General features: G+C 34.7%; 1 protein-coding gene across 1 annotated transcript; it reads left to right on the top strand.

The window, feature by feature from the left end:
- Window positions 1-116: 116 nt before the first annotated feature.
- Window positions 117-27,086, top strand: LOC139522571 (uncharacterized). The gene is made up of 2 exons (XM_071316071.1): window positions 117-394; window positions 24,665-27,086. Exons 1-2 carry the CDS (start codon window positions 117-119, stop codon window positions 27,084-27,086), a joined length of 2,700 nt encoding a protein of 899 aa, XP_071172172.1.
- The last annotated feature ends 690 nt before the right edge of the window (window positions 27,087-27,776 follow it).

The following is a 27,776-nucleotide window of genomic DNA, read 5'->3' as shown; positions in this document are numbered from 1 at the left end:
TCATATTTATCAAACTGTAATTCAAATGGTCTGCAAACGATATCTAACGAAATTGAAATCAAACTTAATACATATTTGAAATTATTTGTAATTTTATATGCGATGATACTGTGCTAATGGCTGAATTAGCTGCAGATCTCCAAAGGCAACTTGACTCATTTCAAGATTATTGTACTTTATGGAAACTTAAAGTGAATGCTGATAAAAGTAAAATCATGGTTTTTTCTAAAGGAACACTTCCAAGAAACCTTAATTTCAATTTAAACGGAACAGAATTAGAAATAGTGAATAGTTTTAATTATATAGGGATAGACTTAGCTAGAAGTGGGAATTTTAAGAGAGCGAAACCATCCATAGCTAACAAAACTACGAAGGCTTTCTATGAGGTTCTAGCGTTAGGCAGAAACCACGGCCTTGCAATCAAAACGCAACTAGAATTATTCGATAAAATGAAAAAGCCTATTTTATTGTACGGGTGCGAAGTATGTTTTTATTTTAGCAATAACGAAATCATCGAAAAAGTCCACCTATTGCTTTTACATTTAAAATCTTCTTCACCATCGTATATGATATATGGCGAACTTGGAAGATATCCTCTAGAAAATTGACATAAACAATAAAATGATATCGTTCTGGGGGTAAAATTCTTTCTGGAAAGGAGTCAAAATTGTCAAAAATTGTCTATAACTTATGTTTTCAATTGTCATATGTAAATGGAGATACATGTTTATGGTTAGGGACCGGTCAAAATTTATTGATGCATGGGACCGGTGCAAGCTAATGGTACAAGCACTTTTTGCAGTGTTTACAGGAATGGGACTCAATGTTTCTTTCATTATTGGCAATCATGGGACATGATCTTTTTGAAACAATGTCTGTATATGAAAAAAAAAAAATTTGATAAATATTTAACAAACAAAAATAACATCATGAGCATCTAGCAATTCTTGTTTTTTTAAAAGTTCTTTGAAAAGTGTGAATTTTTGGTCTTTTTATAGTGAAAATTCTGAAAATTTGTGAAAATCTCCATTACATATGCTTTAAATTTTCAATAAAAAGAAATGTGGTGTAACCAGTCATACTTTTTTTTAAAAGAAAATTGACAAAACGGGTGATTTCCATGTACTTTCTTTACAAATTATCTCCCTTGGATGGAAACAGAAATTTTTAAAATGGCCATGCAATTAAAAGTGCAACTATAATTAAACAAAATGAATTGTTTTAATGTTTCATTTTGAGCATGTAGACCATAATTCCTTAAATAATAAAAAAAAATCTAACATGCTAAGAAATGATGGTCAGTGATGAACCCCTGAACTACCTTAATTATAAATGTTATTATCATGATTATGCAAATTCTACAGACATTGTAGAATGAAAAATCTTTTTTTATAAGACATACTGGCTGTAGAAAAAGAAGGTTTGTAGAAATTTACCAATACAGTAGCATACTACCAAAAGAAATGATTTGAATATTCATGCAAAGGTCAGAACAAATCTGGAACCCACACACAACAAGCTCTAAATGGCCAAATCTAAATATATAATCAATCAAGCTGTATATATGTTGAGATAGTAAATTTTCCTTTTTCCCACTTGTTGTAAAAAAAAATGTTTAAAATACAATATTGTTGTGAGTGGAAGTTACAGATGTTCACCTCTTTAATTTTGATGCTATTTTGACATTCCTAACGTTTTAAATTTGAAAATTTAACTGTCTCGAGATGTGCACTTCTTCTGGTATGCCTTTATATTCAAATAATGGGTGATTTGTTTTTAGTTCTAAGCAGAAAAAAAAAATGTTTTTGTAAAAATATTTTTGGAAAATTTACCTTCCCACTGTTAATTTAGAACAGTCAGATTCTAAATTAAGCTGCATAATTTTTGAAAAAAATGTATTGTACCATGATACACTTCATACATGTTAATTGTTTAATATTGCAAGTATCAATATAGTCAATAAAATATTGTCATCTGTTTGGGCTCCTGTGTTGGCAATCAAATATGCTTATCATATGTATTGTTTTGTTTACTTTATAACAGCAATATAGATACAGTTCACACAAAGTAGCACTATTTTTCAGCTATCCAAATGCATTGTAGCATGAAAGGTAGCCACAACTTTGATCATATTTTTGTGCTTTAACATGGGACAAACACTTTTTTTACTAGGTAAAGTACATGGGACAAGCACATTTTTATTCTACCAGTAACCATGGGATCAAGAGAATTATTTCAGACAATTTTCTTTTTGCACCGGTCCCTTATGGTCATGTCATTACAACAGACCTAAACATCGTCGAAGACCGTGAGGTCAAAACTTTTCTTAAGAAAGAACCGAAATATCGTCCTCCATCTATTATAGTTTGGAATCAACGTTGTGAGGTCATTAAAAACTACTGTAAAAGTTAGCGTAAACGTGAAAAATCTCATAAAAAATCCCGAGACAGTTATTCAATAATAATATCTTGAATACTGTTACTATTCGTACCCTGAAAATCTAAATTTGTCAATTTGACCAATTTAATTGGTCATTTTGACTGTCCTCTTGATGACATTGCACTATTATCATTTTGACTATGCTCTTAGTCGTTTGACAAGATGGTTAGTCACATTTGACTAAGTAGGGTGGTAGTTAAGACTATGTTAGGAAGTAAAAATGACCCGAAGTTATTTTATACCCGTTATAACGAATTGGATTGTTTAAATGACTATGCACATTTGTCGTTTTGACAATTGAATTAAGTTCACATGACTTATTGAAATAGCCGGAAGTGACCATGTTGGTTAGTGAACATGATTAATGTGAATAGTCACGACTGTAAGACTGTTATTTTAATTTGTGTTGTCTTTTGTTCTATCATTTCACGTTGTTTCTATCCGTTTTGCACTTTCATGTTTTATTTCATCTTTTATTCTTCTTTTTGTTGTTTCTCTTCCATAGGATTGACAAATACATCTGTAATATAATATCATTAAAAATACCACAGCGTTAATACTAACAATTACAACAGTATAGAACCACAAAGAGCTAAATGTTCAAAACCTTCCTATATCTTAAGGTTTCCATGTGTTACCATTACTCAGTGACATATATTAAAGTCTAATAATCAAATAAAGAAAATATATTTATTATAAACTCATTGTTAATTTGAAGTGTCTATTTCAGATATGTTGTTGGTATCAACTCTGCATGTGTCAGTGTAATATTCTCTCTGGTCAAAAATCTTATATGGCAGCTTTAGCTGGCACTTATGGTAGAAGCATCGTTTTGGAATAAAGAACGATAACTCTCTCTACACGACCCATCTGAAAAGTTTCGTCACTCTCGTTAAATCTCGTACGATTATTTTTTTTAATGGCGGCCGAATTTAACGTTTCAACGCGAGCTTGAAATACGGGACAGATCTGAATAATTTCGATGTTAAAGGGAAACTTCGCAAAAAAAATCAAAAATTGATATTATGTCCATTCTGTATAAAATTTCTCAAATTTATAGATATGAAAGTTTTATTCCGCTAGATAAGAGATCCCCATCGATTTTAAATTTTGAGTATCAATTCTCTGCGTTCCGCCATTTTGTCATCTTCTACGATTATAATCACGATATGTCTATAAACCACAAAGAACCAAAACTACATTAACCGATGTAGTCGTAATTGCGTGTCGATATCTTGTCAATCGTACGGTTGTTTTATCTGACTAACTAACTTGATACGGAAAATGTTCTTATTTTTTTTAAATAACTATAGTCTGTTATTTTTAAATTGTTAATATTGGAATTAGTTAAAAAGTCAAAGTTAAAATCTTAAATAAGTGTTCCGTGAAAATTGTTTTCGAAAATCTAATTCGTTCATAATTCTTTAAAGTAATAAACTTTATTCAAATAAATTCGGATCTTCCCTCATTTAATCACCAACATGGCTAAAGGTATTACTCCCAAATGTATTGTGAGGGGTATGAGGTGACACGTCCAGGTATTCAAGCGATTTCCTGTCGGGCTTGCAAGTTCATGCATCGTTTCACTTCTGTAGGTATTGATCAGTGTACATGGCCGATAACTTATAACTTTCTATTTGGAACTATCAGGTGTATAATATACAACTCTGTCTTGCGTGTCCGAAAGTGAGTCATTACTTAACTCATACGCTTGTTTATAAATAACATTTCTGGTGTAAAGAATATTATTTATAAAAATATATATAATACCCTCCAAAAAAAAGATTTGAAGAAATAAAAATCTATTTACATATTTTTTCCAAGGGTGAATTTGGGAAAATGTAATATATACTCGTTGTCAATAGTAAAGGACAGATTGGAACATACCAGAAATATTGATTTAAAAAATGTACGCACTTTTCAACGATTCGTTTATACGCCTGGATAGCAAGTTACGGAACTATAGCGCAATTTAAAATATATACATGTATTCTTTGAACATAAGAAAGAAACGGACATTTTGTGTAAATTGGGGTAAAAGTTTTGTAAATAGACTAGTCCACGTATGCCAACAGTATGTAATCTACGAATTCGATAGACTATTGTATACCAAAAGAAGAAGAAGAAGACGAAGAGAACAAATTTGATTTAAATACAGGTCGATATATAACTTGCTTTGGTTCATCGAAGTTATGAACATAGTAAAATCACAGATTTATATATCAATTAGATGGTTCTCGAATACAGGAAGAAATTCGTCATTATCACAATTGTTCCGACATTCATGTTATATATATGCAACTGGACGTACACTAATAATCCCAAAGGGATGTGAATATTTTCTAGGAAAACTATTGAGTATTAAAGTTTCAAATCAATTTCGGGATTTATTTTCTTTCTTGATGCTCAATGACAGCAATTTAAAGAATAAACTGTTTGTCCGCTTTAGGGGTATTCTTGCCAGTTGAACAGACTTATCATTACATTCAAAAATAGGGAAAGATGACATTAAATTCGTTGTCTTTTGTTTTTAAACATCGTTGGTCAAATAGCTAAATTATTATACGTTGTGAGACGAAGACTTTTTTAATAAGGACGTTTCCGATTATGAATAAATTTGGTTGACGTTTTTCACACTTGAAAAGAATATCTATTCGTAATTTTTCGATTCCATTCCAAGAAGATCCTTAAATTTCCTGTCAATTTTTTAAAATATCTTTTTTTTTCAAATAGCTGAAGTATTTATGCGTTGTGAGATTTAAAATATTTTGATGAGAGCATAAATAGTTAAATAAAGATCGCTTTGGATGGACTAAATTATATAATTGCACCGTACGACCATCCAATACAAGCAAAGCCCCTACCGCAAAGTCAGCTAATTGGCAATGTAAAACAATTCAAACGAAAAAATTAAGAAAACAGCCTAATTTATTTAAAAGAAAATGAACGAAAAACAAATAGGTAACACATTAAAAAACGACAACCACTGAATTACAGACCACTGACTTAGAACAGGCACATACATAGATATTGTTAGTGGGATCCCAACCCCCCATAACCTTAGACAGTGGTGTCACAGTACAACATATGAACGAACTATACAAATCAGTTGAAAAAGGCTTAACTCATCAGATTGATAAAAATACAAATAGTACTATAAATACAAGTGGAAGTTTTCGTTTTTGCAATTTGAGAGTAAATGATGTATCAAACGTTCAAGCATACGCATGTAATATGTGTCACTGGATATAAAAAAATCATTTTCAACACCTACTTCCGTATGGGACTTCCCCTTTCAGTGTCCTGCAAATTTAACAGATGATACACTTTCTAAGATTTATATGTCCAACAACGACCCACTGCTCTACATGTGTTACTAACAGCCTAAGATAGCAATTCCTTTGTTAGGTCAATTCTCTTTCGTACAATACCAGAAAACATGGTTCTTTAAATTTTGACTCTGGAATTAATACCATTTTTTCGTGCGAGAAACTTTATTTCCGGCGATGAGCAGACATGGGCGGAAAACAATAAAAAGATAGGTTTATTATTTGTTCATTAATTTAACATGTATAATATGAATATCATTTTAGTACACTACGGTCTATACAAATGCAGAATATACCATGATGGTTTGATTTCGTCAAAAGATATAAGAGATCTGACAAATAGATTATCACTTCGATATTGCAAGACACTCATTTATAACTTTGTACTTTTGCATACCAAACTTTCGCAAAAAGATGAGTCATTTGATAAACTTGAATAAGAAGTTGTGGTTTGTTTTCTTGGGAGACACGTACCCAAATGAAGTGGACTTAAGCAGCTATATAAGTCACTGTATGGCCTTCAACAGTGAACAATAGTAAAAGTATATTGTATAATTCAACTAAATGTGAACATGAAAGAATTAAAGCAGACACATATATTTTATCTATACATAAACAAAAGAATATTTTGAGCCTCAAATCTAGCATATGTCTATTTTACAACTATTCCGAGTCTGACGTGTCACTTTCACATTCTTTGAAGCCTTCATAAACACCATCTTGTGACGGAAATGCTTCCCTAATAATGTTAACAACACAAGCTTGAATTTTTGTTTGTTTACAAAATCAAGAATTCAGAAATTTTGGTAACTTGTGTAGCTTATTTAAATTTCGTTGTACCACGGAAATTACCGAAGTTAGGAGAACAACATCTGACGCCATGTTTTTGTCTGCTTCAACTTTCCATTATCAGTGAGGTCAAAACAAATTACTTGAATAATCACAGGTTTTTCATTTAAAAGTCACAAAATCATAATTAACGATAACACATTTAGCGTAAAAGTTCCGTCTAACCATGGGAACACAGAAAAAAACTCTGTTTTGTTTTCTCTCTCTCTGTAAGTTTAATCATAAAAGGAGACTCGAGTCTTAGTAGTACATTTAGTACTGTATATATTGTATGCTCCCATATTGTCCAAAATTGGATTTTATGGGAAGATTATGATAACCCATGAGAATACCATGACTTTGATAGGTACATGTATATACAGGGCATGTTACTTGGAAGTATTTTCTCTCTCACAGAAACACATGAGTTATTTGGTAAATAAAACACTTGTCATTGTTTGAAACTTTCAGTAATAAACATTTAGTTTAGCCTGTTTGAATGTTTCACTTATTGTGTGAAAATTTATCAGAAAATGTACAAAACACTTGATCAAATTTTGCATATCCAAAAGATAAAATCATTTTTGGTGAAGGTCTGGATTCAGAATATTTTTTTTGTCCTCTGCTTGAACAGATTTTTTATTCATCAATTTGGGAATTAGGATTTTTTTTTAGGAAAAATACCATAACCCCTCCTGCCTTTTCAAGTTCAATGATCGTTCCCTAAACAATTTCCATCTGAAATTATCATTTTATATTAGACATAAACAATATGTTAATGTAGCCTGGGACATTCGTTCTGAACATGCATGAAATATTTGCCACTGGACGTTAAACAACCAACAACCAATCAATATATATAGGACATTGTCTTAATATTTGTTTAATAGTTAGCATTACAACTTATAGGTATATCATAAATATGTACATATATTTGTTTAGGGGCCAGCTGAAGGACGCCTCCGGGTGCGGGAATTTTTCGCTACATTGAAGACCTGTTGGTGACCTTCTGCTGTTGCTGTTTTCTATGGTCGGGTTGTTGTCTCTTTGGCACATTCCCCATTTCCATTCTCAATTTTACATGTATAAAGCTGGTATTTAAGGTAGCGCCTTCCTCATATTATAATAGAAAACCACCTTCGTGTAACAGAAAACCACCATCGTATAATAGAAAACCACCTATGTATAATTCGTATAATAGAAAACATCCCTCGTATAATAGAAACCACCTTCGTATAATAGAAAACCACCATCGTAAAATAGAAAATCACCTTCATATAATAGAAAACCACCTTCGTATAATAGAAAACCACCTTCGTATAATAGAAAACCACCATCGTATAATAGAAAACCACCTTCGACCGCTTATAATAAAAAACCACCATCGTATAATAGAAAAGCACCTTCGTATAATAGAAAAGCATCTTCGTATAATAAAAAGGACACGTAAGACAGCTATGGCGTTCCATAGGAGGGTGTGTGCTTGATTTTTATAGGATGAAGACATATTCTTTCAATCAGTTTGATTTAGTTCTGGAGCTGGCATGTCAATAACTACTTGTAGTCCCATGTTAATTTATGTAGCATTGTCATTTTGCTTAGTTTTTTTTGTTGTTACCTATTCTGACATCGGACTCGGACTTCTTTTAAACCGATTTTAACTGTGCGTATTGATGTGTGTTGTTTATTGTTCATTGAATAGATGCATAATGGTAAAATTAAGATCTCACACAATATGTTTAACCCTTGTCGCATTTTTTGCCTGTACCAAGCTAGGGGCCTCTGGTCTTAAACATAATCTGGTATGTTTTATAATTTTAGTTCATTTGTAAGTTGTGGAATTTGGTGTGACGTCCATTTTTACTGAACTAGTTGACACATTTTGTTTAGGGGCCAGTTAAAGTCCGCCTACGGGTGTGGGTTTTTCTCCACGTGTTGAAGACCCATTGGTGGCATTCGGCTGCTTTCTGCTCTTTGATCAGCTTTCTGTCTCTTTGAAACATTCCCTATTTTCATTCTTAATTTTATAAACAGGTCCCGAAATTATTATTATTTAAATTCAAAGTTTTTGTAACAGTAACTGTTAACCGTCAAGTAACATTATATGGACAGTAAAGCCCAAGTATTTCATATTTTTGTAATACTAAACATAGGTACAACAAAACAGAACTATCTCAATCAAACAGAAGATAGTTCAGAAATATACCGCATGTTTGACACATCTTGTCAAATTTTGACTTTTTTCTCCCAACATTTAACATGGACAACTAAACCAAAAACATATATATATATATACATATATATAGTGGTCGTGTGGTCTAGCGGGACGGCTACAGTGCAGGCGATTTGGTGTCGCGATATCTCAGTAGCATGGGTTCGAATCCCGGCGAGGGAAGAACAAAATAAATGCTTAATTTATAGATCTAACATTGTTGGGTTGATGTTTAGACGAGTTGTATATACATAATGTACACAGCCATGTATCACCATCACTGCTGGTGATCCGATGGATAAATCTGTTGTAGAGTTGTCACTGGCTCAGACGTACTTATATATAATTATTTCTGTGACTGTATCTTACATTAATTTGTAGAATCCTTTACTATAGATAATTTAGCTGATCTGTAAAAAATAACATCTTCACGCCTTATATAGCATGTACTGTAGTACGACGCTAGATAAAAACCGACGTGGTAAGGTAACACCCTTCCACCGAGAGCTTCATCTTTATCGTATGTGGTCTAGCGCGCCGGTTACAGTGCAGGCGATTTGGTGTGACGATATCTCAGTAGCATGGGTTCGAATCCCGGCGAGGGAAGAACAAAAAATTTGCGAAAGCCAATTTACAGATCTAACATTGTTGGGTTGATGTTTAGACAAGTTGTATATAGATATTTCTCTAATTCTTTGTCAATTAATCACTTTCTGCACCCATTGTTTAAAAAATTGAATCAACGTGTGGTGTGGCTCGTTTGATCTCAGTTCTTCATTGTTTAAAATCTGATTATGGCGTCGAATATTCTTGTTTTCCTCTAAATTTTCTATTGTGACGGCATAAAAAAGGCGACCATGCCTGATGACGTCACATAGAAAGAACACATCTTTTTGCAGATCAGTCGCAAAAAAGCAATAAGTTTGCCTGCGTATTGTTTGAAAATCATTAGAGAAACAGATTCCACACCAAATCTCGTGTAATACGATATTTATCCACTCTCGACAGTTTAATTTTAAATATTTAAAACGCTCGGCAAGCCTCGCGTTTTAAATTTGAAAATTTAACTGTCTGGAGTGGATAAATATCGTATCACACTCGATGATGCAGTGGTAGAATCTATATTTCTCTAATTCTTCGTCAATTTATCCCTTTCTGCACCCATTGTATAAAAAAATGAATCAACGTGTGGTTCGTTTGATCTCAGTTCTTCATTGGTTAAAATCCGAATGTGACGTCGACTTTTCTTGTTTTTCTCTGAATTTCCTATCGTGACTTCACATAGAAAGAACACATCTTTTTGCAGATCAATCGCAAAGAAGGAATAAATTGCCTGCGTATTGTTTGAGAATCATTAGAGAAACAGATTCTACCACCAAATCTCGTCTAATACGATATTTATCCACCCTCGATAGTTAAATTTTAAATACTTAAAACGCTCGGCGAGCCTCGCTTTATAAATTTGAAAATTTAACTGTCTCGAGTAAATAAATATCGTATTACACTCGATGCAGTGGTAGAATCTATATATCTAACATTGTTTGATTGATTTTTAGACGAGTTGTATATATATATGTATGTCTATATACAACTCGTCTAAACGATATATTTATATTTGTCTAATTCTATGGAAAAATATCCCTTTCCGAATCCGTTGTATAAAAAAAATTAATCAATGTGTGGTTGCCGGTGATCTCAGAAGATGATTGGCTGAGTCAAAGGGTCATAACCTTTCTCAGCTCCCTGAAATTATCAAAATGTTCTAACAGGGCTTCGTTCAATATCATAGAAGCTACGTAGTGCTACGTAGATTTTGACAATTGAATGTGTAGCTTTAGACTAGCTGTAACATAAATAGTGTTAGCCGCTACGTAGCTGCTACGACATTGAACTCGACCCTGGTGTTAATGAAATTGACACCTTCGTGGAAAGTGGAAGGCAGTCGAAGGGGATTTTGGTTTAGAAAAAAGGAGATTTATCTTTTAATCATTAGAGAAACAGATTATTACATAGTAACGCGTGGATTATCGGATTTATCCAATCTCGATAGTTGAATTATAAATTTTAAAGTTCTCGCCGAGGCTCGGACTTTAAGATTGATCATTTAATTATCTCGATTGGATAATTCCGATAATCCACTTGTATCAATGTAATAATCTATATATCTATATACAACTCGTCTAAACATCAACCCAACAATGTTAGATCTGCAAATTTTTTGTTCTTCCCTCGCCGGGATCGAACCCATGCTACGGAGATATCGTGACACCAAATGGCCTGCACTGTAGCCGTCCCGCTAGACCACACGACCACCTGGGCTTCATAAAAATGAAGCTTTCGGTGGTCGGGTGTTACCTTTCCACGTCAGTTTTAATCTAGCGTCGTACTACCGTACATGATATATAAGGCATGAAGATGTTATTCTTACAGATCAGCTAAATTATCTATAGTAAAGGATCCTACAAATTAATGTAATATACAGTCACAGAAAATAATTATAATTTATAATTACGTCTGAACCGTACTGATATATTTCCCTCCAGTTTATATAATCCGTTCTTCCGATTTTGACTCTTTAAAATTCAAGAGTCTATCCTTAATTGAGGTAAATTAAATGGCCTTCCAAATACTTTTCGATCCCTAACATCACTGAATAGACATTAGTTGTCGAAATACGGATATGGTGTAAAAATTTAGCACCCCATGTTGTGGTTTACCATCTTTGCCGCAAGTTTATTGTTTCTACTTGGTATTGAATTGATATAGAGATCCATTTTGTTACACCTTGTGATAACTTTTTTCTGCAATCGTCAATGGCAGTCAACAGGGTTGAAGAACATCAGTTGTGCAACCTGTTAGTCCAATGCGTTTTGTTAAATTAATTTTTTTCACTCATTTTGGTCTTTTGGAAATGTTGTAACGTTTATGCTGTATTTAGACCCCTCTTCGACGAAATTTGTTACATGCACACGTATAAAAATTGCGGTTTTTATCCAAAGCAATCATAGGTTTGAACGTTGTTTTCAATTTAGACTTTTTATTTTTATTTCGTTTGGGCTTGTATCATATTTTTCCTCCGGTTTATATGATCCGTTCATCCTAATTTGACTATTTATAATTCAAGAATTTATCCTAAATTGAGGTAAATTAAATAGCCTTCCAAATACTTCTCGATCCCTAACATCACTGAAGAGACATTAGTTTTCAGAATCCGGATATAGTGTAAAAATTTAGCACCTCATGTTGTGGTTTACCATCTTTGTCGCAAGTTTATTGTTTCTACTTGGTATTGAATTAATATAGGGCCTCCATTTTGTTACACCTTGTGATCAATTTATTTGGCAACCGTCAATGGCAGTTAGCAGTGTTTAAGAACATCAGTTGTTCAACCTGTTAGTCAAGTTCGTTTTGTTAAATTATATTTTTTTCACTCTTTTTGGTCTTTTGGATAATGTTGTTTGTGCTGTATTTAGAAACCTCTTCAAAGAAATTTGTTACATGCACTCGTATGAAAATTGCGGTTTTTATTCAACTAATTCATAGGTTTGAACGTTGTTTTCAATCTATACTTTTTAATTTAAATATACTTCTTAATTTTTTTGGTCTTTTGGAAAATGTTGTTTGTGCTGTATTTAGACCCTTCTACAACGAAATTTGTTTTACATGCACACGTATAAGAATTGCGGTTTTTATCCAACGCAATCATAGGTTTGAACGTAGTTTTCAATTTAGACTCGTTTATATTTTTTCGTTTGGGCTTGTATCATATTTTCCCTCCTGGTTGATATGATCCGTTCATCCTATATTGACTCTTAAAATTCAAGAGTCTATCTAAAAATGAGGGTACATTTTATATGGCCTTCCAAATACCGTTTCGATCTCTAACATCACTGAAGAGACATTTGTTGTCGAAATCCGGATCTGGTGTACAAAAATATATTAACACCTTATGTTTGTGGCATAACATCGTGGCCACAAGTTAATTGTTTTTCTGTTTAGTATTAAATTTGTTACATCTTGTGATCAATTTTATTTGGCAATCGCCAATGGCAGTCAGCAGGGTTAAAGAACATCAGTTGTTCTACTGTTAGTCAAATGCGTTTTGTTTAAATATACTTTTTCACTTTTTCGGTCTTTTGGAAAATGTTGTTTGTGCTGTATTAAGACCCTTCTACGACGAAATTTGTTTTACATGCACACGTATAAAAATTGCGGTTTTTATCCAACGCAATCATAGGTTTGAACGTAGTTTTCAATTAAGACTTGTTTATATTTTTTCGTTTGGGCTTGTATCATATTTTCCCTCCGGTTTATATGATCCGTTCAAACTATATTGACTCTTAAAATTCAAGAGTCTATCTTAAATTGAGGGTAAATTATATGGCCTTCCAAATACCGTTTCGATTCCGAACATCACTGAAGAGACATTTATTGTCGAAATCCGGATCTGGTGTACTTAAAAAATATCGACACCTTATGTTTGTGGCATAACATCTTGGCCACAAGTTTATTTTTTTTTGTTTAGTATTAAAGTTATATTAAGATCCATTCTGTTACATCTTGGTATCAATTTTATTTGGCAATCGCCAATGGCAGTCAGCAGGGTTGAAGAACATCAGTTGTTCTACCTGTTAGTCAAATGCGTTTTGTTTAAATATACTTTTTCACTTTTTTGGTCTTTTGGAAAATGTTGTTTGTGCTGTATTTAGACCCTTCTACGACGAAATTTGCGGTTTTTATCCAACGCAATCATAGGTTTGAACGTATTTTTTCAATTTAGACTCGTTCATATATATATATATATATCAGTCTAAAGATTTGCACAACGGTACTGATATAAGATGTTATAATACGAAAATGTTGTTATTAAATCGTGTTGACAAATATTTCGGCTCAACAAATGGCCTTCTTCAAGTATCACAAGTTTTAACTATACTGATATAATTTTTTCCTTATCTGCATAGTATCGCCTATTCTAGACGATCCGGTACATAGCAAATTTGCTGGTTGGTCTTTTTTATAGACTTTTATATATATATATAGTGTCTTAAAATAGCAACAATCAACATTCAATCTATCTAGGTGTGGATCAGTTTGTAAATAAACTGATGCAGTTACTAAATTAAATTATATAAGTGTCTAAGAATGTAACTTTAACACACTAATGAGTGTTATAAAATTAGTTTGTTATATTTTATATATTATTCACGCAATATTTCGCTAAACAAATTAGCTTCATCGGGCGTGTGCATCTATCTAGGTGAAATCGGATGCATGACAAAAAATATCTTTGTAGCTTGACGGCTACACAAAATTTGTGTAAAAGTTTAACATATTGATTGATGGGGTATATAAAACATATTTTTTCCGTTTATTATACATAACAATTTTTAAATCTAAACAAATAGTTGTTTGAGTTAAATAGAATGAAATTCATGATTTATTCCTTTGGTTTTGGGTAGAACTGTTTTTCATCCCTCTCATTAAGTCCATCAGGTTCAAGAGTACGTAGCTGATGCATCCAGAATCTTTCTCTCTGTGTTCTCCTTTCGGAGTCCCAATTTTGATTTACCTCAATTATTTGAAAGGTGATATTATCAAAAGTATGTCCTGTTCTAAAGAGGTGTCTCGAAATTTGGATGGTTTCTTCCTTTTGTATAGAACGACCGGTGATTGTTAAGTCTGATGTTGAATGTAGTTTCTGTTTCACCAACATACTGCAGCTTGCAAGTTCCACAAGTAAGAATATAAATACTATTTTCCGTTTTGCAATTAGATGTAACATAGATGTTGTATCGCTGCTTTGTTACTGTGCTGCTGAAAGAGTGGTCAGTGTTTGCGGCTTTACAGCACTTACAATTGCTTCTACCGCATTGTTTGTAACACCCAAATTTAGAAGTTTCTTGTTTCTTTACTTTTGATGTCACAAGTATGTCTTTGAGATTTTGGGGTCTACGAGAGGCAATTACAGGAGGTGATGGAAAAATTTCTTTTAAGGAAGAGTCATTTTCGATAAGACGCCAGTGCTTTCGGATAGTAGATGAAATATTTGTCAAATCGGGATGGAAGGTTACGACAAACGGAATTCTATCTGCACGGGTCGTCATATCTTTGTATTCCATGAGGCTAGCTCGATCTTTTTCTTGGGCTTTATCAAAAGCGTCTGTGATGTCTGATTAGTCTGATGGCTTGACTGTAAGGTATACTCCTGGAGCAGTGTTTCGGGTGACAACGTTTTGGAGAAAGGAACTGGTGTTTATCAGTTTTCTTTGTGTGGAGATCAGTTGTCATGACCCCGTTTTTTTACAAATGTGGTGGTGTCGAGAAAAGCAATTTTCTCGCTTGAAAATTCAGATGTAAATTTAATTGAGTGATGGAACTGATTAAAATGATCTAGGAAATCTTGCAAATGTTCTGCAGTATCGTTCCATTTCATGTCAATATCATCAATAAAACGGAGCCATGACAAGGGTTTGTATGGCACACTCAAAAGGATGCGTTCTTCGAGATCCCCCATAAAAATGTTGGCAAAAGAAGGTGCCATTTTTGTTCCCATACTAGTTCCGTCAATCTGTAAAAAGTGCTTGTCGTTGAAAATAAAGTTGTTATTTTCAAGCACTAGCTTGAGCAATTGAACTAGACAGTCAGTTTGGGGATGTTTATCCTTTCGAGTATTCCATGCTTTTTCACACACGGCAATTCCTTCATCTTTTGGAATATTTGTGTATAAAGAACACACATCCATTGAAACCAAAATTCGGAACTTTGTTGGTCTCGTTTGAACTTTTTATTTTGTTTAGCTTTGAAATTTTGTTTCTCTATTCCTTGAATGTCGGATAGTCTTCTTTGAATTGCGTCCATGTCTTCTGGAGTAACAGACAGAGATGTTTTTATATACGTTTCATTTCCGAATTAATTTGTTTGTAGCCGTAGATAGAAAAGGAGAGTAAGAGTTGAAGAAGTCGGAATGACCAATTGAATAAAATATCGTCCCAACGCTTCATAAATCTGCTGGACTTTACACCCGGTGTCTGAGGCGTCAATTTGATATTTGTGTTCTACCCAAAACCAAAGGAATAAATCATGAATTTCATTCTATTTAACTCAAACAACTATTTGTTTAGATTTAAAAATTATTATGTACAATAAACGGCAAAAATATGTTTTATATACCCCATCAATCAATATGTTAAACTTTTACACAAATTTTGTGTAGCCGTCAAGCTACAACGATATTTTTTGTCATGCATCCGATTTCACCTAGATAGATACACACGCCCGATGAAGCTAATTTGTTTAGCGAAATATTGCGTGAATAATATATGAAATATAACAAACTAATTTTATAACACTCATTAGTGTGTTAAAGTTACATTCTTAGACACTTATATATATATGCGTATTGTTATGCGTTTACTTTTCTACATTGGCTAGAGGTACAGTGGAGATCACTTCTAACCTCTCATTAAATCTTTCAGGAGAACTGTTCTAGAACAGTTCGAATCCCGGCGAGGGAAGAACCAAAAATTTGCGAAAGCAAATTTACAGATCTAACATTGTTGGGTTGATGTTTAGACGAGTTGTATATACATTATGTACACAGCCATGTATCACCATCATTGATGGCGATCCGATGGATACATCTGTTGTAGGGTTGTCACTGACTCAGACGTACTTATGAATATAATTATTTTCTGTGACTGTATCTTACATTAATTTGTAGGATCCTTTACTATAGATAATTTAGCTGATCTGTAACAATAACATCTTCATGCCTTATATATATCATGTACTGTAGTACGCCGCTAGATTAAAACTGACGTGGAAAGGTAACACATGCCCACCGAAAGCTCTTATTTTGAGAGCCCAGGTGGTCGTGTGGTCTAGCGGGACGGCTGCAGTGCAGGCGATTTGGTGTCACGATATCACAGTAGCATGGGTTCGAATCCCGGCGAGGGAAGAACCAAAAATTTGCGAAAGCAAATTTACAGATCTAACATTGTTGGGTTGATGTTTAGACGAGTTGTATATACATTATGTACACAGCCATGTATCACCATCATTGATGGCGATCCGATGGATACATCTGTTGTAGGGTTGTCACTGACTCAGACGTACTTATGAATATAATTATTTTCTGTGACTGTATCTTACATTAATTTGTAGGATCCTTTACTATAGATAATTTAGCTGATCTGTAACAATAACATCTTCATGCCTTATATATATCATGTACTGTAGTACGCCGCTAGATTAAAACTGACGTGGAAAGGTAACACATGCCCACCGAAAGCTCTTATTTTGAGAGCCCAGGTGGTCGTGTGGTCTAGCGGGACGGCTGCAGTGCAGGCGATTTGGTGTCACGATATCACAGTAGCATGGGTTCGAATCCCGGCGAGGGAAGAACCAAAAATTTGCGAAAGCAAATTTACAGATCTAACATTGTTGGGTTGATGTTTAGACGAGTTGTATATACATTATGTACACAGCCATGTATCACCATCATTGATGGCGATCCGATGGATACATCTGTTGTAGGGTTGTCACTGACTCAGACGTACTTATGAATATAATTATTTTCTGTGACTGTATCTTACATTAATTTGTAGGATCCTTTACTATAGATAATTTAGCTGATCTGTAACAATAACATCTTCATGCCTTATATATATCATGTACTGTAGTACGCCGCTAGATTAAAACTGACGTGGAAAGGTAACACATGCCCACCGAAAGCTCTTATTTTGAGAGCCCAGGTGGTCGTGTGGTCTAGCGGGACGGCTGCAGTGCAGGCGATTTGGTGTCACGATATCACAGTAGCATGGGTTCGAATCCCGGCGAGGGAAGAACCAAAAATTTGCGAAAGCAAATTTACAGATCTAACATTGTTGGGTTGATGTTTAGACGAGTTGTATATACATTATGTACACAGCCATGTATCACCATCATTGATGGCGATCCGATGGATACATCTGTTGTAGGGTTGTCACTGACTCAGACGTACTTATGAATATAATTATTTTCTGTGACTGTATCTTACATTAATTTGTAGGATCCTTTACTATAGATAATTTAGCTGATCTGTAACAATAACATCTTCATGCCTTATATATATCATGTACTGTAGTACGCCGCTAGATTAAAACTGACGTGGAAAGGTAACACATGCCCACCGAAAGCTCTTATTTTGAGAGCCCAGGTGGTCGTGTGGTCTAGCGGGACGGCTGCAGTGCAGGCGATTTGGTGTCACGATATCACAGTAGCATGGGTTCGAATCCCGGCGAGGGAAGAACCAAAAATTTGCGAAAGCAAATTTACAGATCTAACATTGTTGGGTTGATGTTTAGACGAGTTGTATATACATTATGTACACAGCCATGTATCACCATCATTGATGGCGATCCGATGGATACATCTGTTGTAGGGTTGTCACTGACTCAGACGTACTTATGAATATAATTATTTTCTGTGACTGTATCTTACATTAATTTGTAGGATCCTTTACTATAGATAATTTAGCTGATCTGTAACAATAACATCTTCATGCCTTATATATATCATGTACTGTAGTACGCCGCTAGATTAAAACTGACGTGGAAAGGTAACACATGCCCACCGAAAGCTCTTATTTTGAGAGCCCAGGTGGTCGTGTGGTCTAGCGGGACGGCTGCAGTGCAGGCGATTTGGTGTCACGATATCACAGTAGCATGGGTTCGAATCCCGGCGAGGGAAGAACCAAAAATTTGCGAAAGCAAATTTACAGATCTAACATTGTTGGGTTGATGTTTAGACGAGTTGTATATACATTATGTACACAGCCATGTATCACCATCATTGATGGCGATCCGATGGATACATCTGTTGTAGGGTTGTCACTGACTCAGACGTACTTATGAATATAATTATTTTCTGTGACTGTATCTTACATTAATTTGTAGGATCCTTTACTATAGATAATTTAGCTGATCTGTAACAATAACATCTTCATGCCTTATATATATCATGTACTGTAGTACGCCGCTAGATTAAAACTGACGTGGAAAGGTAACACATGCCCACCGAAAGCTCTTATTTTGAGAGCCCAGGTGGTCGTGTGGTCTAGCGGGACGGCTGCAGTGCAGGCGATTTGGTGTCACGATATCACAGTAGCATGGGTTCGAATCCCGGCGAGGGAAGAACCAAAAATTTGCGAAAGCAAATTTACAGATCTAACATTGTTGGGTTGATGTTTAGACGAGTTGTATATACATTATGTACACAGCCATGTATCACCATCATTGATGGCGATCCGATGGATACATCTGTTGTAGGGTTGTCACTGACTCAGACGTACTTATGAATATAATTATTTTCTGTGACTGTATCTTACATTAATTTGTAGGATCCTTTACTATAGATAATTTAGCTGATCTGTAACAATAACATCTTCATGCCTTATATATATCATGTACTGTAGTACGCCGCTAGATTAAAACTGACGTGGAAAGGTAACACATGCCCACCGAAAGCTCTTATTTTGAGAGCCCAGGTGGTCGTGTGGTCTAGCGGGACGGCTGCAGTGCAGGCGATTTGGTGTCACGATATCACAGTAGCATGGGTTCGAATCCCGGCGAGGGAAGAACCAAAAATTTGCGAAAGCAAATTTACAGATCTAACATTGTTGGGTTGATGTTTAGACGAGTTGTATATACATTATGTACACAGCCATGTATCACCATCATTGATGGCGATCCGATGGATACATCTGTTGTAGGGTTGTCACTGACTCAGACGTACTTATGAATATAATTATTTTCTGTGACTGTATCTTACATTAATTTGTAGGATCCTTTACTATAGATAATTTAGCTGATCTGTAACAATAACATCTTCATGCCTTATATATATCATGTACTGTAGTACGCCGCTAGATTAAAACTGACGTGGAAAGGTAACACATGCCCACCGAAAGCTCTTATTTTGAGAGCCCAGGTGGTCGTGTGGTCTAGCGGGACGGCTGCAGTGCAGGCGATTTGGTGTCACGATATCACAGTAGCATGGGTTCGAATCCCGGCGAGGGAAGAACCAAAAATTTGCGAAAGCAAATTTACAGATCTAACATTGTTGGGTTGATGTTTAGACGAGTTGTATATACATTATGTACACAGCCATGTATCACCATCATTGATGGCGATCCGATGGATACATCTGTTGTAGGGTTGTCACTGACTCAGACGTACTTATGAATATAATTATTTTCTGTGACTGTATCTTACATTAATTTGTAGGATCCTTTACTATAGATAATTTAGCTGATCTGTAACAATAACATCTTCATGCCTTATATATATCATGTACTGTAGTACGCCGCTAGATTAAAACTGACGTGGAAAGGTAACACATGCCCACCGAAAGCTCTTATTTTGAGAGCCCAGGTGGTCGTGTGGTCTAGCGGGACGGCTGCAGTGCAGGCGATTTGGTGTCACGATATCACAGTAGCATGGGTTCGAATCCCGGCGAGGGAAGAACCAAAAATTTGCGAAAGCAAATTTACAGATCTAACATTGTTGGGTTGATGTTTAGACGAGTTGTATATACATTATGTACACAGCCATGTATCACCATCATTGATGGCGATCCGATGGATACATCTGTTGTAGGGTTGTCACTGACTCAGACGTACTTATGAATATAATTATTTTCTGTGACTGTATCTTACATTAATTTGTAGGATCCTTTACTATAGATAATTTAGCTGATCTGTAACAATAACATCTTCATGCCTTATATATATCATGTACTGTAGTACGCCGCTAGATTAAAACTGACGTGGAAAGGTAACACATGCCCACCGAAAGCTCTTATTTTGAGAGCCCAGGTGGTCGTGTGGTCTAGCGGGACGGCTGCAGTGCAGGCGATTTGGTGTCACGATATCACAGTAGCATGGGTTCGAATCCCGGCGAGGGAAGAACCAAAAATTTGCGAAAGCAAATTTACAGATCTAACATTGTTGGGTTGATGTTTAGACGAGTTGTATATACATTATGTACACAGCCATGTATCACCATCATTGATGGCGATCCGATGGATACATCTGTTGTAGGGTTGTCACTGACTCAGACGTACTTATGAATATAATTATTTTCTGTGACTGTATCTTACATTAATTTGTAGGATCCTTTACTATAGATAATTTAGCTGATCTGTAACAATAACATCTTCATGCCTTATATATATCATGTACTGTAGTACGCCGCTAGATTAAAACTGACGTGGAAAGGTAACACATGCCCACCGAAAGCTCTTATTTTGAGAGCCCAGGTGGTCGTGTGGTCTAGCGGGACGGCTGCAGTGCAGGCGATTTGGTGTCACGATATCACAGTAGCATGGGTTCGAATCCCGGCGAGGGAAGAACCAAAAATTTGCGAAAGCAAATTTACAGATCTAACATTGTTGGGTTGATGTTTAGACGAGTTGTATATACATTATGTACACAGCCATGTATCACCATCATTGATGGCGATCCGATGGATACATCTGTTGTAGGGTTGTCACTGACTCAGACGTACTTATGAATATAATTATTTTCTGTGACTGTATCTTACATTAATTTGTAGGATCCTTTACTATAGATAATTTAGCTGATCTGTAACAATAACATCTTCATGCCTTATATATATCATGTACTGTAGTACGCCGCTAGATTAAAACTGACGTGGAAAGGTAACACATGCCCACCGAAAGCTCTTATTTTGAGAGCCCAGGTGGTCGTGTGGTCTAGCGGGACGGCTGCAGTGCAGGCGATTTGGTGTCACGATATCACAGTAGCATGGGTTCGAATCCCGGCGAGGGAAGAACCAAAAATTTGCGAAAGCAAATTTACAGATCTAACATTGTTGGGTTGATGTTTAGACGAGTTGTATATACATTATGTACACAGCCATGTATCACCATCATTGATGGCGATCCGATGGATACATCTGTTGTAGGGTTGTCACTGACTCAGACGTACTTATGAATATAATTATTTTCTGTGACTGTATCTTACATTAATTTGTAGGATCCTTTACTATAGATAATTTAGCTGATCTGTAACAATAACATCTTCATGCCTTATATATATCATGTACTGTAGTACGCCGCTAGATTAAAACTGACGTGGAAAGGTAACACATGCCCACCGAAAGCTCTTATTTTGAGAGCCCAGGTGGTCGTGTGGTCTAGCGGGACGGCTGCAGTGCAGGCGATTTGGTGTCACGATATCACAGTAGCATGGGTTCGAATCCCGGCGAGGGAAGAACCAAAAATTTGCGAAAGCAAATTTACAGATCTAACATTGTTGGGTTGATGTTTAGACGAGTTGTATATACATTATGTACACAGCCATGTATCACCATCATTGATGGCGATCCGATGGATACATCTGTTGTAGGGTTGTCACTGACTCAGACGTACTTATGAATATAATTATTTTCTGTGACTGTATCTTACATTAATTTGTAGGATCCTTTACTATAGATAATTTAGCTGATCTGTAACAATAACATCTTCATGCCTTATATATATCATGTACTGTAGTACGCCGCTAGATTAAAACTGACGTGGAAAGGTAACACATGCCCACCGAAAGCTCTTATTTTGAGAGCCCAGGTGGTCGTGTGGTCTAGCGGGACGGCTGCAGTGCAGGCGATTTGGTGTCACGATATCACAGTAGCATGGGTTCGAATCCCGGCGAGGGAAGAACCAAAAATTTGCGAAAGCAAATTTACAGATCTAACATTGTTGGGTTGATGTTTAGACGAGTTGTATATACATTATGTACACAGCCATGTATCACCATCATTGATGGCGATCCGATGGATACATCTGTTGTAGGGTTGTCACTGACTCAGACGTACTTATGAATATAATTATTTTCTGTGACTGTATCTTACATTAATTTGTAGGATCCTTTACTATAGATAATTTAGCTGATCTGTAACAATAACATCTTCATGCCTTATATATATCATGTACTGTAGTACGCCGCTAGATTAAAACTGACGTGGAAAGGTAACACATGCCCACCGAAAGCTCTTATTTTGAGAGCCCAGGTGGTCGTGTGGTCTAGCGGGACGGCTGCAGTGCAGGCGATTTGGTGTCACGATATCACAGTAGCATGGGTTCGAATCCCGGCGAGGGAAGAACCAAAAATTTGCGAAAGCAAATTTACAGATCTAACATTGTTGGGTTGATGTTTAGACGAGTTGTATATAATATATATATATATATATATATAACAGATCTAACATTGTTGGGTTGATGTTTAGACGAGTTGTATATACATTATGTACACAGCCATGTATCACCATCATTGATGGCGATCCGATGGATACATTTGTTGTAGAGTTGTCACTGACTCAGACGTACTTATAAATATAATTATTTTCTGTGACTGTATATTACATTAATTTGTAGGATCCTTTACTATAGATAATTTAGCTGATCTGTAACAATAGCATCTTCATGCCTTATATATCATGTACTGTAGTACGCCGTTAGATTTAAACTGACGAGAAAAGGAAACACACGGCCACTGACAGCTTTATTTTTGTAGAGCCCAGGTGGTCGTGTGGTCTAGCGGGGCGGCTGCAGTGCAGGCGATTTGGTGTCACGATATCACAGTAGCATGGGTTCGAATCCCGGCGAGGGAAGAACCAAAAATTTGCGAAAGCAAATTTACAGATCTAACATTGTTGGGTTGATGGTTAGACGAGTTGTATATATATATATATATATATATATAAGAAAATTATTAAAAGATAAAAACGGTTTCAATGCATCACTTTTTTACTAGTACTTTCACTGCTTCCGCAGATCTTCAGGTAATGTGACTTGTATATAAATAAAACAATTGATTGACGTTAACAATAGTATGACGTAAACAAATACAAGGGAGACTACTAATGTCATTTTAAGACTTTAAAATGTTACGTTAAAATTAGAATATCATTTATCATTTAATCCCGGGTTGAGAATGTTTATGAATAATTCTTCCTTCTTCCTCCGGAGAAAATCATTTTGACGATTGACCATATACAATGGAAATATTTTAAATCGTCCATTAGAACAACGATGGAAATGGTCGTTTGCCCTGATGAGTGTTAAATCTTCATGGTTGGTTTGCTGTCTATGTAAAGTCATTCTAGTCCGCAGTTCATTTTTTGTCTCTCCAACATAGAATTCCTCACAATTTGAACATATGAGAGAATAGATGACGTTTGAACTTTTACAAGACATATTTTGCCTCACATATATATATATGCCATTCGTAATTTTGAGGTTGAAATTAAACTTTTGAAAAATAAAGCTAACAGATATGAACATAACTACAAACAAATAGATGAAGAAATGTTCGAAACTTTTGTTGCAAAATTTAACGCCGAAATCACAGAAAGTATTAACAATTTATGGAGATCTGATTGTGAAAAAGAAGAAATTAAATCTGTACAAATCTGGGAAAGGAAACAGCTATGGCTTGAAGAATACGAAGACCATTTTGGTGATTTATTCGTTACTGAAGAAAACACACAGGTTGGTGACGCATATAAAAAGAAAACCTTTCCACGTAAAGAAAGGAAAGTACAAAGAAATTATCCCGGAACTTCACACAATACCGATGATAACTTAACAAATCAAGCAGTAGTACATGTATCACATACTCCGCACACAAATATCCAGCCCCGGAATAAACCAAAGTGTCATCAAAATCAAAACCGTTATTCTAAACAAACAACAAATGCGAATCAAAATAACTATAATTTGAGATTACGAAGAAATCCTGAACCACATAGAAGACAACAAAATTTTGTAAATGATAATGGTACTATATACATAGGACAAAACGTACAGAACCATTTTTTAGGACAACGCAGGATGAACGACAAAGGGGGAGGGACAACAGACCGCAGTATCCGGAACCAAATTCAATCATCAGTCAACACGAATTACGAGGAGACATTCCCGAAGGAAATAGCCTAACAAACACGGATAAAATTCACCCTAGAATCATAAACTTGTCGCATAGAAAATTACAATTAAGGGAAATAAATCTTTTAAAAAGAGGATTAAAATTTACACCAACACCTAATGAGGATAAAACACAACTTGGAGCCGACATTGATGAATTTGGCAGAAGATTGAGGATAAATTATATTTTTTGTAAGGATAATGAAGAAAACGAAGAAGAAGAAAATAAACCACTGGTAAGAAATAAATCAGACTGGATTCCAAGACCAACAAAAGATAAAGATTTAGAAGAAACTATTAAAACATTAAAAACAAATTCACTTACAAGCAATAAAAATGTCAAGGACAATTTAACCCGAGAGGAGAAAACAGCTTTACAAAATTTAAAATCAGATAAATCAATAATAATAAAAGAAGCGGATAAAGGTAATGCAGTTGTAATCATGGACCGTGAGTATTACAGAGATAGTATTTTAAATATGTTACAAGATGAAATGTCTTATGAGGTGACAGATAAAAAATTGGACCGACAAACAAGTACAATGATTAAGAAATTACTAAAGAAACATGAAACGGAATTGTTTAAAGAAGAGATAGATTACATTTCAAATTCTAAATTTTCAGAAAGCTATTTCTATGGTTTACCAAAAATTCACAAAAGTGAGGAAATTTCAAATGCGATATCAGAACAAAACAGTGAATACATCGAACTTTTAACACCAAATGATTTAAAATTTCGACCAATTGTGGGTGGACCCAACAGTGTTACACAGAATTTAAGCCATTTTATAGACATTGTGCTTAAACCTTTATGTCGTGAAGTTCCAAGTTTTATACGAGACGATTTGGAATTTTTAAATCATCTACCTAAAACTGTAAACCCGAATTCAGAACTCATTACTTTTGATATTGTCAGCCTATACACAAATATTCCTCATGACTTAGGAATTACAGCCGTAAAATATTGGTTAGAAAATACGGAAAACGTCATTGAAAACAGATTAACAAAAGAATTTATCCTTGCATCTTTGAAACTTATACTAGAAAGAAATATTTTTTACTTTAACGGAACATACTATCATCAGAAAAAAGGAACAGCTATGGGTACTAAAATGGCGCCTTCATATGCCACTTTGGTACTTGGATATTTGGAACAATTATTATACGAAAAAATGAGTCACAAGTACGGAAATGAATTTGCCATTTACATACGTCAAAACTGGAAACGATTTCTTGACGACTGTTTTATAATTTGGAATTCGGATATATCTGTCTCAGATTTTCATTCTGATTTAAATTCTTTAAATCCATATATTCATTTCACTATTAACAGAAATGTCAGGGAAATGCCGTTTTTGGATATTTTGGTCATTATAACGGAAGACAATGAAATTGTCACAGATATCTTCTCTAAAGACACTGATACACATATGTATTTAAATTTTTACTCAAACCATCCAAAACATGTTAAATTAAATATACCTTTTAATCTAGCGTCAAGAATAATCACTATTACAAGCACAGACATATTACGCAATAAAAGACTGGAAGAATTAAAAGCGTATTTAAAGAAGCAACACTACCCGGAACAAGTAATAAATTACGGAATTCAAAAGGCACTGACAAAAGGACCAATTGTTACAGAATCACGGCGATCCGAAACTACCGAGGAATCATCGAACAATTTAAACAAAATTATTCCGTTTGTCACAACTTATAATCCGCGAGATTATGACATTTTTAGTTTCATGCGACAAATTGAAACAAATTTACACAAAAGTGAAAGAATGGACAAGGTCTTACAGAAAAAGAAGATTATCAACAGCAAAAGACAGTCGAAAAGTCTGAAACGATATTTAACATCTTCAAAATTTGACTTTAATGAAACTGTGCCAATTGTAAAAAAATGTACCGATAAACGATGTATGACTTGTCCAAATTTAATAGAAGAAAGTTCAATTTATTTCAAAAATGGAAAGCATTTTACTGTGAGGCAAAATATGTCTTGTAAAAGTTCAAACGTCATCTATTCTCTCATATGTTCAAATTGTGAGGAATTCTATGTTGGAGAGACAAAAAATGAACTGCGGACTAGAATGACTTTACATAGACAGCAAACCAACCATGAAGATTTAACACTCATCAGGGCAAACGACCATTTCCATCGTTGTTCTAATGGACGATTTAAAATATTTCCATTGTATATGGTCAATCGTCAAAATGATTTTCTCCGGAGGAAGAAGGAAGAATTATTCATAAACATTCTCAACCCGGGATTAAATGATAAATGATATTCTAATTTTAACGTAACATTTTAAAGTCTTAAAATGACATTAGTAGTCTCCCTTGTATTTGTTTACGTCATACTATTGTTAACGTCAATCAATTGTTTTATTTATATACAAGTCACATTACCTGAAGATCTGCGGAAGCAGTGAAAGTACTAGTAAAAAAGTGATGCATTGAAACCGTTTTTATCTTTTAATAATTTTCTTATATGTTACCAGCATACGGACTTTACTTAACTTTTTCTTATATATATATATATATATATATATATTATGTATATATAGTTATAGTTATGTTTTATATACATATTACAAATTGGTATTGGTAAGAAACTTCTTTCGTTATTTTTCTTTCTTTCAGATACATGTACGTGTAAAATTTGCAATTTTGTATCAAAATGCACTCAATGGTAACTTATTGCTTGATAACTTCAGAATGACCAAAGCATTAATTAACCATATAATTCATAAGCTTAAAGTTAACTAATTTGATATTTGGGTTGTTTTTAAATGTCTAGTTCGATATATAGTACATTTATCTATCGGTTTCAGTAAAAAAAAGACGACGAATCTTAGTTATATGATGTGCTTATATAAACATACTTTAATGTGCATTTTTCACTGAACATTTCCCTGTGCGATTAATTGTATTATGTATAAGTTTCATAAAATTTGGTTGAAACAAAATTTGGG

This window comes from Mytilus edulis, chromosome 1 (genome assembly GCF_963676685.1).
Source record: "Mytilus edulis chromosome 1, xbMytEdul2.2, whole genome shotgun sequence".
NCBI lineage: Eukaryota > Metazoa > Mollusca > Bivalvia > Mytilida > Mytilidae > Mytilus > Mytilus edulis.
Note: the sequence above shows the minus strand (reverse complement) of the source record. Positions and strands in the feature narration are given on the sequence as shown.

Excerpts from the sequence above, each read along its gene's own strand:
- LOC139522571 (XM_071316071.1), top strand. The coding sequence starts at position 117 with ATGGCTGAATTAGCTGCAGATCTCCAAAGGCAACTTGACTCATTTCAA. Across the intron at positions 395-24,664 it reads GCTTTCTATGAGGTTCTAGC|GACAAAACGTACAGAACCAT; the intron begins GTTAGGCAGAAA and ends CTATATACATAG.